This window comes from Arachis duranensis, chromosome 8 (genome assembly GCF_000817695.3).
Source record: "Arachis duranensis cultivar V14167 chromosome 8, aradu.V14167.gnm2.J7QH, whole genome shotgun sequence".
In the NCBI taxonomy this organism is placed as follows: domain Eukaryota; kingdom Viridiplantae; phylum Streptophyta; class Magnoliopsida; order Fabales; family Fabaceae; genus Arachis; species Arachis duranensis.
This window is the reverse complement of record NC_029779.3, coordinates 12,976,591-12,990,791: the sequence shown is the minus strand read 5'-3', so window position 1 is coordinate 12,990,791 and position 14,201 is coordinate 12,976,591. Positions and strand designations below refer to the sequence as shown.

At 35.3% G+C, this 14,201-nt stretch overlaps 2 protein-coding genes across 2 annotated transcripts; both read right to left on the bottom strand.

Moving 5' to 3' along the window:
• Positions 1-10,126: 10,126 nt before the first annotated feature.
• Positions 10,127-10,651, bottom strand: LOC127741212 (uncharacterized). The gene has a single exon (XM_052253248.1). The coding sequence runs from the start codon at positions 10,649-10,651 to the stop codon at positions 10,127-10,129; it is 525 nt and encodes a 174-aa protein (XP_052109208.1).
• A 333-nt stretch (positions 10,652-10,984) lies between these two features.
• LOC127741211 (uncharacterized) lies at positions 10,985-11,512 on the bottom strand. The gene has a single exon (XM_052253247.1). The coding sequence runs from the start codon at positions 11,510-11,512 to the stop codon at positions 10,985-10,987; it is 528 nt and encodes a 175-aa protein (XP_052109207.1).
• Positions 11,513-14,201: the final 2,689 nt, after the last annotated feature.

Genomic DNA, 14,201 nt, shown 5'->3' with positions numbered 1-14,201 from the left:
GGCCGGGAATCCGAATTTAAGGGAGAGCTCAAGTTGAGTTCCTTGGTTGCTTTCAATTATTACAACCGCACCGCTTCCTGTTTTATTCGAGGATCCGTCTACGTATATGTTCCATTCTATTGGGATTTCCGGGATGTCTGTAAATTCTGCGATGAAGTCGGCCAGGTGTTGCGATTTGATTGCTGTACGCGCCTCGTATTGGAGGTCGAATTCGGACAACTCGATTGCCCATTGTAGGATTCTTCCTGCTAGATCTATTTTCTACAATATCCCTTTTATGGGTTGGTTGGTTCGAACTTTAATGGTATGCGCTTGGAAATATGGGCGAAGCCGCCGGGATGTGAGGATCAGGGCGTAGGCAAACTTTTCTATTTTCTGGTAGTTCAGCTCGGATCCCTGTAGTGCTTTGCTAACGAAGTAGACGGGTTTTTGCCCATGTTCGTCTTCTCTGACTAGTGTTGTGGCTATTGCCCGGCTCCCTACTGCGAGGTATAATATGAGCGGTTCTCCTTCTCGTGGCCAAGATAGGATAGGTGGCCGTCCTAAGAACTCCTTGAAGTCTAGGAAGGCTTGCTCACATTCTGTCGTCCATTCGAACTGTTTTCCCTTTCTTAAAGTAGCATAGAAGGGAAGAGATCTTATCGCAGCTCCTGCTAAGAATCGGGATAGAGCGGCCAACCTCCCGTTGAGTTGTTGTACTTCTTTGATACAGGTTGGACTCTTCATGTTGAGTATGGTTCGACACTTGTCTGGATTTGCTTCAATCCCCCTTTCTGTGAGCATGAAGCCCAAGAATTTGCCGGCTTCTACTGCGAAGGTGCATTTTGCTGGATTGAGCCGCATGTTGTGTTTTCTGATAGTGTAAAATACTTGAGTCAGGTCGGATAACAATGTATCTTCGCTTTGTGTCTTTATCAACATATCGTCTACATAAACTTCCATGATTTTTCCGATGTGATCTGAGAAAACTTTATTCATTAGCCTTTGATAAGTAGCTCCTGCGTTCTTGAGACCAAAAGGCATCACTATGTAACAGTAGTTTGCTTTCGGTGTTAGGAACGAGGTTTTTTCTTAATCTGGTGGATACATGGGGATTTGATTGTACCCTGAATATACGTCCATGAATGAGAGATACTTATATCCTGATGAAGCATCTACTAGAGCGTTGATGAACCCGGCCTCAAGTAGCGCTTGTACTTGTTCTTCTACAGCCTGAGCTCGTTTTGATCCAAGTTTTCTTCGTCTTTGTTGTACCGGCCGGGATCCTGGATAGACTGCCAATTTGTGGCTCATTAGTTCGGGATCAATACCTGGCATGTCGGCGGCTTTCCATGCGAAGAGATCAACATTATCTCGTAGGAACCGTATTAGTGATTCCTTTATGTCTCCTTTTAAGATCGTGCCAATATTAGTTGTTTTCTCCGAGGTGTCCCCGATCTGGATTCTTTCTACTTCTCCTTCGGGTTGTGGTCAGAGTTCTTCTCGCCTCTGAACTCCACCGAGCTCGATTGTGTGGAACTCCCCTCCTTTACCTCGGAGGTTTAGGCTTTCGTTATAATAGCGACGTGCCATCTTTTGATCTGCCTTTATTGTAGCTATCCCTTCCGCAGTTGGGAATTTCATACATAGATGTGGAGTTGAAACTATTGCACCGAGTTGATTTAACATTGTCCGACCTATTAAGGCATTGTAGGCCGAGCTTACGTCGACCACGATGTAGTCTATCTTGAGTGTTCTGGATTGGTTCCCCTTTCCGAAGGTTGTATGCAGCGATACGTATCCCAGCGGTTGAACTGGGGTATCTCCTAGTCCGAACAGGCTGTTCGGGTACGCTCTTAGCTCTTTTCTTCTAGACCGAGTTTGTCGAAGGCAGTTTTGAATAAGATGTCGGCGGAGCTTCCCTGGTCAATTAGTGTACGGTGAAGGTTGGCGTTTGCCAGTATGATCGTAATGACCATGGGGTCGTCATGTCCCGAGATGATTCCGGATGCGTCTTCCTTGGTAAACGTGATTGCCGGGATGTCTGGGGCTTCCTTTTTTCCTTTGACGTGGTATATCTCTTTGAGGTGTCGCTTGCGAGATGATTTGGAGATTCCTCCTCCAGCAAATCCGCCGTGTATCACGAGGACATGTCTTTCCGTTGTGCGGGGTAATCGTTCAGATCTTCCGACATCTTCATCCCTTCTTCTTTTTCTTGGTTCCACATCCTCATCCCTTCTTCTTTTTCTTGGTTCGTCATCCCGATTAGCCAAAAACCGATCTAGTTTTCCTTCTCTTACTAGTTTTTTCTATGATGTTTTTCAAATCGAAGCATTCATTGGTGGAATGCCCTCGAAGTCGGTGATATTCACAGTATTCATTCCGATTTCCCCCTCCTCTTTTGCCTTTAAGTGGCCGAGCTGGAGGGATTTTTTCCGTATAGCAGACTTCTTTGTAAACGTCTACTAAGGATACCCTAAGAGGGGTGTAGTTGTGATATTTCTTGATTTTCTCTCCAGAGCGATCTTCCTTTTTCTTGGATTCTTTATCTCGGTAGGCAGAACCGAACCTTGAGGTTTCGCTGAGTCGAGAGTTTTCTTCCATGTTGATGTATTTTTGTGCCCGTTATTGTACTTCGTCTAAGGATGTCGGGTATCTCTTTGATATAGATTGGCTAAATGGTCCTTCTTGTAGGCCATTTATGAGGCCCATAATGGCAGCTTCTGTTGGAAGATTTTGTATGTCCATGCATGTTTTGTTGAATCTTTCCATGTAGTTGCGAAGGCTCTCCCGATCTCCTTGCTTGATCCCTAGTAGGCTAGGTGCGTTTTTGGCTTTATCCTTTTGTATGGAGAATCGGGCCAGGAACTTCTTGGCCAGGTCGTCGAAACTCGAGATGGATTTCGGAGGTAGGTTGTCGAACCATTTGATGGCTGTCTTGGTTAGAGTTGTTGGAAAGGCTTTGCAGTGAACTGCATCTGAGGCATCAGCGAGGTACATTCTACTTCTGAAGTTGCTGAGATGATGGTTGGGATCCGAGGTGCCGTCATATAGAGTCATATCCGGAAGCTTGAAATCTTTTGGAATTTTGGTTTTCATGATTTCTCTGGTGAATGGATCTTGATCTTTCTGAGAGCTATCTTCTGTGGATGGTCGAGTAGCTTTAGTTTTGAGATCAGCTTCGAGTTTTATTAGCTTATCTTCTAATTCTCGATGCCCCCTTATTTCCCGGCGTAGATCTTCTTCTTTTTCTCGTCGATGTTGGGCTTCTTTCTCAAGTTGCTCCAATCGATTTTGAAGTGCTTCTATTACTCCTGGATTCGATGAATTTTTGTCTCCGTTGGTTTCTGGAGTATCTTTGAGTATCGTGTCCGCGTTTTTATGCGGCGTTCTGTCTTCCAAACCTGAATCGTGGTCGTTGTCATGGTCATCCGCCATGTTAATGGGATGACTTCCAGGTTCCCCGGCAACGGTGCCAATGTTCCGAGGGTTATCTGAAACTGTAGGCCGATCTCGAATGAGATCTTCTGTGTTGGTCAGAGCCGACGTGTCCGGCAGGTGTACGGCGGCCAGAACTTACAATACCCTCGGAGGAGGACCACACCAAACAATGGAAATTATATATAGACAGCTCATCCAACAAAGAAGGTTGTGGAGCTGGAATACGTCTAGAGGCCGATGATGGCTCTATCCTCGAGCATTCCTTACCCTTGTCTTTTAAAGCAAGCAACAATCAATCCGAATATAAAGCCCTCGCTGCAGGACTCTGACTATGTTTAGACCTACACATATCTGCTATAGAGGTATACTTTGACTCCTTATTGGTCGTTCAACAGGTAAACGACCTTTTCCAAGTAAGAGATCCTCTTCTATCTCAATATCTACTTTTAGTAAAAGATCTTATTTCAAAGTTTTCAAAATTCAAAATACAACACATCCCACGGGAACAAAACCAAAGGGCCGATATTTTATCCAAATTCAGAAGTTCCCAGCGTTACTCTAACAGATGTATTAAGTGTTACACAGGAAAATGATTGGCGGGACGATTTCATCGAATATTTACAAACAGGCCATATACCAGTAGGAATTGACAATGCAAAAAGATTCTGACGACAAGCAACCTTTTTCACATTGCTTAATGGAACTTTGTACCCACGAGGATGTACTTGGCCATTGCTCAAATGCCTTAACAAGGCAGACGCCGAGATAGCATTGTCCGAAGCACATGGGGGAATATGCGGAACACATACAGGAGCTCGGAGCCTAGCTTCCAAAATACTCCGCGTAAGTTTCTTCTGGCCGACGTTAAAGCATGATAGCAAAAGCAAGGTTCAAATGTGTGACAATTGTCAGAAGCACGCCTCCGTCATACATATTCCGGCCGAGAATATGCATCTTTTCGATGTCATATGGCCTTTCAACCAATGGGGCCTCGATATACTCGGACCATTCCCTACAGCACCGGGTCAGGTAAAGTTCCTAATCGTCGCAATTGACTATTTCTCCAAATGGGTTGAAGCCCAACCTTTGGCTAAAATTACATCCCAACAGATTATATATTTCATTTGGAAAAACATTATTTGCCATTTTGGCATTCCTCAACATATTATCACTGACAATGGTCGCCAGTTTGCCAATCAGAAGTTTCAAACTTTTTTGCAAGGCCTCAAAATCAGACAGCACTTTGCTTCCGTCGAGCATCCTCAAACAAACAGACTCGCAGAAGCAGCAAACAAGGTCATATTATATGCACTCGAAAGGAAACTAGATGACGCTAAAGGCCTCTGGGCCGAGCTAATACCTGAAGTCCTTTGGGGATACAACACAACACCACAATCTTCAACCAAGGAAGTACCGTTTCGATTGATATACGGCTCCGAAGCTATGATACCACTAGAAGTCTCGCAAAGGTCAATCAGAACTCAACTACACCGCCAAGATGAAACTCGGCGAGTCGACCTAGATGTTATTGAAGAAATAAGAGACTTAGCTACACTTCGCCAACTCGCAGCACAACAAGCAATAGCCCGACGACACAACAGATCTGTCAAAAGCTGATCATTCACAGAGGCCGACTTAGTACTTCAGAAAACAGAGGTTTCACAAAAACCACCCTCCCATGAAAAGCTCGCCGCAAATTGGGACGGCCCATACCGAGTAACACAAGTCCTCGGCAACGGAGCGTATAGATTAGAATCATTAAATGGTACAATCTTACCTAATACTTGGAATATTTCCTCTCTAAAGAAATTTTATAGTTAAAAGTTGGGGACAGGCTTGTACTCTTTTTCCTACTACCAAGATTTTTCCCAACAAGGGTTTTGTTTGGAGAGGTTTTAATGAGACTTGCCTACCTGCATCTTTGTAATCAAAGGTCCATCAATACATCTAACATCCTATATTTTCTACTTTACTCTATCTTTCATTGAGAATTTTTAACCTCTTTTCAAACTTATATTTTTATTATGCTGACTTCTATTTAGAGTTGAACTCACCAGATTTTACCGAACAAATCGGATAAATAAATTACCGATCTCCATCAATCACTACTATCTCTCCAATTATATCTTCATCAGATATAACCGATCTCAACTATTCACGTCAAATACTTCAATATGACCTATACTAATCTTATCCTTTCAATTTAAGGATATAACAATCAAACAACTATCGACTAAGGTCAAGCAAACACAAGCACAATTAAATGTGCTACCATCAACACAATTATACCAATGCCTTTATCAAACAAATATCAACAAAAGGCAAATTTAAACACACACATATTGTGTTTAACCATCAGAATAATATAAAATTCAAAATAGCTCTATCAAAGAGCAAACCAAATTCAAAACAAATAAAAATAAGTTCAGTGAATGGAAAATACACATCTCCAATAAAAACAGCTATATTAACATAGCTAATAACAGTACTTATAAACAAAGTCTGAAACACTATAATCCAACACAACCAAAAATCCATCAAAATGGGACATATACAAAATATCAGAGATACAAACTACACATTCTCAGCCTCATCTTCGGCAACACCATCATCTTCAACCATTTTTCCATCACGAAAAATTTTTCCAGGATCCATCTCAGACAGATCAACATCTGGAGCCAAGAACTTTACCTGTAAACATGCCCTTTCAAACCCCTCAACAAAGGAATCTAGAATCTCATCCCTCTTCTTCTTTTCCATCTCTTTAAGCTGAGCAGTAACCTCAATCAACCGAGATTCCATTCTCACCAAATCACCTTCCTTTTTCTTCAAATCTTTGACATCCTTAGCATAATTTTCCTTGGTCTCTTTCATCAACTTCTCAGTATTAGTCAACTTATTCTCAAATTCAGCAACATCTTTTATTTTCCTCAGCTCCTCTTTTACCAAAGAAAGATCTTTTTTTTTTCACCGAAGCCTTTTTGTGCTTCAACTCTTGGCTACGCCCAAGACTAGCCAAGCGCAAACCAACAACCTAGGAAAAAAATTACCAGCTACATAAAAGTTCTCACTACAACAACATATAAACAAATAAACTCGGAACATACCTGCATGTATTTCCCGATCACAAGTTCCCCGACCTCATTCGCAAGAGAGACGTCGGCAAAAAATTGACAATACTCGTCAACCATAGCCATATAGGGATACTCCTTTCCCCACACATAAACCCTCGCTCGTCTTAGAAACCTCATGAAGTTTTTTCTAATTCCTCATAAAAGCTTGTACCTCTTCTAACGGAACCCCCAGATCCTTCCCACTCGATTCCTCGGACAACTCCACCACGTCGAATTTTCTCTTCTTCAGAATTACCTTCGTACACCCACAAGGAGGCTGGCTAACTTCTCCAGCCCCAGCAACCTTCTCACAGTTCAACGAAGATATTTCTTTCTCTAAATTTTTATTCTTGAATCGAGACCTAAGTGATGCAATCAAAACACCAAAATATTTACCACCTACAAAAACCAAACACAGCCTATCAGAAACATGTACGAAAATGATAAATAACCAAAACAAAACCCGAAACTCACCCAGGTACCCTACCACCGACTTTTTATCTTCTTCCCACTTCAGTAACTCATACATAGAAATCAAATCCTTACTACCAATATTTTCAACCAAAAATTCAATCAAACAGACATTCCTCGGAGATATAACCTTGGGACCGAGTATGTTCTGAGGCTCCAAGCACCACCAAAAAGGAAACCTCTCCGCCAAATATTCATCAATATAAAAGGGAAAATCCTTTTCCAAATTCCTAACCTTAAGATACATCTCCTTGAAATCCTTGAAGGAAGATTTATACAACTTGAAAATACCAAATCCAAGGGTGCTGTTAAAATTAATCCAATCCCATTTCCATACCCCCTTTGCTTGAAATACAGAAAAGAACAAATCCACTGATGGCGTCTCTTCCAGGTATTCCATAAGAATCTCAAACGAACGAAGGAAAGCCCAACCATTTGGGTGAAGCTGAGAAGGAGCACAATTCAACTGCTTCAATACTTGACACTCAAAGTCAGTAAATGGCAACTTCACTCTCAGTTCCTCTAGCACACATCTGTGCATGTAGAAAAACTCAAACCCCTGCCCTCGATGATAAACCTTATCATCTACACTACACGGTAACAACTCAACCTGCAAACCAGAACCTACCCTTACCACTCTCCCCACATCCACCTCCCTCACAGCAGCTTCATCAACAAACAACGACACCCGAGACTTCACATCATCATTAACCCACTCATAAGACCCATCAATCTCATCCTTCTTCTCTTTTTCAAAATCCATTACGAACAGAGCAGATAGCAACACAGAAATAAGAAAGAAAGAAGAAGAAAAATTAGAAGTAGAAAGATAAAACATACATACCTTTCTTACTCATTCTACTCCCAAAGAATAGAAAAACCAAACGGCAAATGAAACCAAGCAACACATAGAGCATTAAACAAGGGAATAAGAGTAACACCACAAATCAAGACTTCAAAATGATCTAACTGCTCTTTGGTCACGTCAAATGACGCAGGTAACATTGGGAACATGCCAAAACTTTAAATGCAATAATAAATGTCTCTCTCTTCTCAGTGAAAAGGAAAAACGTGACTCCCCACGTCACACAAAATCAACCAATTTTTTAATAAAGTAAGTTGAATTAGGGGCTCACTCAATAACTTGTATGACCGAGTTATAAATCATCAAATAAGCTCAACCTGCTTTGTTAAAAATTCTCTCCTCAGGTCAAGCTTGGGGGCTATGATATGGTCGCCTTTAAATGCGAGCTATTACTCGGCATTATAGCCGTTATCACTAAGAGCTGTAACTGTCACCCGTTATAAGCTCGGCCTTTCATAAGCCATAACTCGGTCAGAATTATATTCCTACCATAACTGACGATCAAATGGCACATCAGTCAATTACAATATCAATCATTTTGAAACTGACGATTAATGTAAAAAACGTAACAGACGAGGAGCTCATCATATAAAACAAGGTAAGATATTCTATCAAATCAAGTTTTTCAGAGAATACAATATACTGACTTAAGTTTCGGCAATCAACAACTGATCTATTTCGCAGGCAAGATCAGCATGTAATATATTTTTCATTAAATTTTTTCTATTTTTCAAAAAAAATCATCTTTACTCTTAATTGAAAGTACAACGCACTATAGTATAGTATTCTATGAAGCACAGACACGGACACGGACACGGGACACGACACGACACGCGATACGGTGACATGCGAATTTTAAAAAGTTGTCGGACACGGGGACACGCATATATTAATAATATAATATATTTAAATAAAGATATGTCTTAATAGAGATATTTTCAAAAACAACCATATGATATGCATTTTTCCTAAAGTGTATAGGTATTCAAAAGATAAAATTCTAAATGAAGGATTACCATGTGTTCATAACACGTAGCGGAAGAAAAGAAAGTAATCCTAAAGATCTATTTTGTGCTTAAACTTTATTCCTATAATATAATATAATAGTAGATCAGATTTAAATACCTGAGTACACTAGTAAAAATCTTTTTCTCCTTCGATGGTACGAAGGCACTATGCGTATCCACACCGAGACCAACATTTGCTGTCAACCCCTTGACCAATGGACATCTGATCTAAATTGAGAAACCTCTTGCAACTCTTTGCACACCATAAAATTCTTCTTTAAGAATTAGTCTCACATACATTTATGTGCATAGAGGTAAAGGAATAACAACCCTTGTTATTCTCTCTGTCTTTCTCATGTTTTTCTCTACTCTTGGCATACCTATATATAGTATGAGATTTGTTGTTGATTTTAAATTTATTGAATCACATCTTACTATTTTAATTTGAATCTTTCAAATTTATGAATCATATTATAACTCAATTTGAAACAGAATCAGTTAGGATCTCATCCAACTTTATAATTCAAATTTAGAAATAGAATAACTAATTATTCTCAAATCTCATTTAATATTCTCAATTATCATACTATTACAAGTTTAATCACCCGTGCCATGCACGTGATAAGATTGAAATTATAATTTTAAGTTGTTATGTTAAATTTCATTTTAATTATAATAATTTAATTAATAAAAAAATAACTTGTATGCGTTTTTTCTTTTCTTAATATAGTGTTAATTGTATTAACTATAAAATAGTTATTTAATATACTTTTTTCAATAAATCAGGCATATATACTCAATATGACCATAAATAATCTAGTAATACTTAAATCTACCAACAAAGTTTTATATGTTGGTTTACTATGAAGTAAGAAAATATTAAAATCAGTTCAAAATGAAGAACAAATTAATAGAGAATCCTAATGCAGAAAGTTTTGTAATAAACAATAAATAATTTAAACTTACTGAATAACAATTCAATACTATTCTTTGATACCTACAAAATATATACATGAAACAACACTGTATCAATATTTGTATATAAAATTATATGATTAACGTAATTATAAAATTGTTTGTCAAGAGAATAAAATTATACGAATTTTAATGATAATTTTAATATTCTCAAACTATTAATGTACAATAAGAATTCATCTATTAGTTCTTATAATTTCTAAATTTTTTAAGTGATAGTAATAAATTTTAATAAATAAATAGATTTAGTAAGACATTTGGTTATTACCTTTTTATTATAGGCTCTCAAAAACTTCTCTATATACCACATTCATCGTGCAGTTATCTTCCAAGTGTTCATGATCTTGCAACAGCACTCGCAGACTATCTTTACTCGTTACCCTTGATAACGCAGCATACAATTGACCATGGGTGAAAACTGGTCTTGGAAGGTAAATTCCAACTTTCGATAGAGTTTGTCCCTGAGACTTATTTATTGTCATTGCAAATGACATGATAATTGGGAATTGTTTTCTTTGAAACCTGACCGGTAATGTTTCATTATTTGGAATTAGATTCAGTCTTGGGATAAGAACAATACTTCCAGCTTTGTTACCAGTTAAAGTCTTGCATTCTATCACATGATTTTCCATTCTTCTAACTTGCATCCTTGTTCCATTGCACAAACCATTAGTTTGGTCTATATTTCGCAGCAACATAACAGGAGCGCCAACCTTTAGAACCAACTTGTGTGGTGGTAGACCTGAACAATTTATTTCATTTAGAATCTCCGGCGAGAAAGCATCTAACTCAAATTCCATATTTCCCTCTTCAGCACACACAGAGTCTCAACTTAAGTAGACTCTTTCTTGTCCAGGTAACCCTACAGTCATCTTGTTGTTGACATCAGTGACACAATCCAAAGTTGGTGCAAGAATTGCTCTATCATTGAAATAATTTTCAACGGATAAATTGGATAATATATCTGGATACACGAAATCAATGAGGTCATCTAAAGTTGTCTCAGAGTTCTTAATCAAAATGTCAGATGGTTATGAACGATCGATTCACCATCTGTTGTATCACCAGCCAAACCATCACCAATTTTGAGTAGCCATTCTGCAAAATTTCTGAGTTCTTGTATGTTGTTGTTTTCACCTAGTGACAATCTCATTTTTTGTAAGCTTCAAAACCTTACAGTTATGCCACAAATATGAAGAATTAATAGAAGACTGAATTATATCTTTCCTTGAGCCTCTGAGAATCACAGGTAAAATTTGTCTAAAATCTCTTCCGAGAACAACAACTTTACCTCCAAATGGCAAATGAGCATTATACGAATCTGAGCACCTTAAGATGTCTTTAAGACATTTGTCTAAAGTTTCGTAACAATACTTACTTATCATTGGAGTTTCATCCCATATGATTAATTTGGCCTTGGATATTAACCTTGCAAGAGGACTTCCCTGTTTAATGCTACACAAAGAATCCTCATTTATGGCCAAAGGAATTTTAAACCTTGAATGTGCAGTTCTTCCATTAGGCAACAAAAGTACAGCAATCCCATTCGAAGCAACATTTAAAACTATACCTCTTTTAGACCTAATTGAGCATGATATAGTTGACCATAAGAATATTTTTTCACAACCACCTTGACCGTATAAGAAGAAAAGTCCACCCATATTATCGCTAACAGCACCAATTATTTGATCGTATGCAAATTTCTGCTCATTAGTTAGCCTTTCTAAATAGCCACTTTGTTCATTCGCAAGAGCATTAACGTCAAAATAATTGAAACAATTGACTATTACGACTTATATATATATATATATATACACACACTAATACTTGATACTAATAGAAAAAAATTATATAAATAGAAATTATTTAATTTCAATTTTAATTTCATATAACAAAACAGTAGTTTTCAAAAATTATGGAATCTTTTTTTGACATATGTATTATGTCATACGTATAAATTATACGGGTTATTATATAACTTTATATATATGCATAACAAAACAGTTTAATATTATATATTTTCTATATTAATTATATGCCAATATTTTTAAAAAAGAGATAAAAGAAGAGATATATAAATATGTATAATATTATTGCTATATATAAAGCAGTTTTATATTGTTTTAATTATAGTGACTTACTATAATTATATAAAATTTAATTTGAGGAAATAATTTTCCTTGCCATAAATAATATACTAAAACTGTTAGTATATTATCTTCTTTATGATTAATTGAATTTATCAATGATTTTTCCGTGTAAATCGTTATTATCCAGTTTTTAATAATTACTTAATATACAAAATTTGAAATTGAAAATTGTTGTTACTAATTCAATTAACTGGTTAATTGAGTGATAATTGTCAAATTATTAAGGTGCAAAATTATTGATTTACTCAATTGATTTCTATATATTATTTATATTTCAAGTAATAATTTGAAATTATATTATTTACCCAGTTAATAATACTATTATTAAAAATTATTTTTTGCATTGATTTTTAAATTAATTATTAAATAATTATTTTTGTTAAGGTAATTGTTTATAAATTATTTCAAATTATATTTTGTTAAGATATAATTATTTAGATTATTACTCATGACACGGGTATAATTTCATTTTATACCAATTAATCAATTATAATTATATGACACGGGTGTAATTTTAATTTTATTTATGGATTATTTCTCGTAATAATATACAACATATTATTTACCGTGATAATTTGATTTGATTGATTTCTAATTATTTACGTACATAAATGATTAAAATATATAACATAAATATCGTAATTATTATAATTTTATGATATAATTATAATTAACATATTTTATCATAATTAAATATTGATTTAATATAATTATAATAAAAATACTTTCCCAAAATAATATAATCTACTATTATTCATCCACTAATTATTTGGCAATAAACCTTAATATAATTTTTTACATCTCTGCTATAAGAAATAACTACTTAGATATACCAAATAATATGTAACATATTACTACTTATATAAGTTAAGGCACAAATACAGGATTTAATTAAGGTGATCGAAACTTTCACCAAACAGAATATGACCTCAATCGAATAAAAAATGGTACTCGATTTTGCATTAATTAGCTAGTCGAAGAAATAACATACTCATTCATTATTCATGTTTCATTATATTTTTAAATAATATATAGAAAACATATATCCTGTGTATAAAAATATGACTATCAGTAATTTTATTAATAAACCTTTTTTTTAAACTATTACTAATTTCAATTTTAATAGAAAATCTGAAGAAATAATTTCGCTTGCCATAAATAATATACTAAAACTGTTAGTATATTATCTTCTATATAGTTAATTAAATTTATCAATGATTTTTTCGTGTAAATCGTTATTACCCAGTTTTTAATAACTACTTTAATATACAAAATTTGAAATTGAAAATTGTTATTACTAATTCAATTAACTGGTTAATTGAGTAATAATTGTTAAATTATTAAGGTGCAAAATCATTGATTTACTCAATAGATTTTCATATATTATTTATATTTCAAGTAATAATTTAAAATTATATTATTTACCCAGTTAATAATACTATTATTAATAATTTTTTTGCATTGATTTTTAAATCAATTATTAAATAATTATTTTTGTTAAGATGATTGTTTATAAATTATTTCAAATTATATTTTGTTAAGATATAATTATTTAAAATATTACTCACAGCACGAGTATAATTTCATTTTTATACCAATTAATCAATTATAATTATATGACACGGGTATAATTTTAATTTTATCCACCGATTATTGGCAAATAAATTTTATTTCAATTATAAATAAAATCTGTTTTTATTAGTAAATAAATTGTCTTTAGGTCAACGATTTAATATATGTGTAGGTTCATTTTTTGTCAAATATAATGAAAATACAAATAAAGAAATAAAGGATAAAAATAAACTTAATAATATCTGACACTACTTTATTTTATTAAATTATTTAAAAATAGCACATCCACAAAAAATAATCTAATATATAAATTGAGGCAATAATTTAAAATTCTATAATTATAATTTAATCAAATACTAATAGTAAAACCAAATTACCTAAACAATATTGAACATATTCTAGTCCTTAGTCACGTATAGTATAGAATCATTCTTGTAACGACAACCAACTGAAATAACATCGTAACTTTTAATATTTAAAATTCGTGCAAAATCAGACCATCCTCTTGTTAGATAAGCTTCATCATCCGCTATCTATGCAATGCGGTAAGGTATAGAATTGCCACACCGAGAAACCAAACTAACTCTTATTCCCCTCAATGGCATTGCATGCATGCAAAAGAAAGCTG

What these genes read in the sequence shown, in the direction of transcription:
- LOC127741212 (XM_052253248.1), bottom strand. Translation starts at nt 10,651, where the DNA reads ATGGAATTTGAGTTAGATGCTTTCTCGCCGGAGATTCTAAATGAAATA.
- LOC127741211 (XM_052253247.1), bottom strand. Translation starts at nt 11,512, where the DNA reads ATGGGTGGACTTTTCTTCTTATACGGTCAAGGTGGTTGTGAAAAAATA.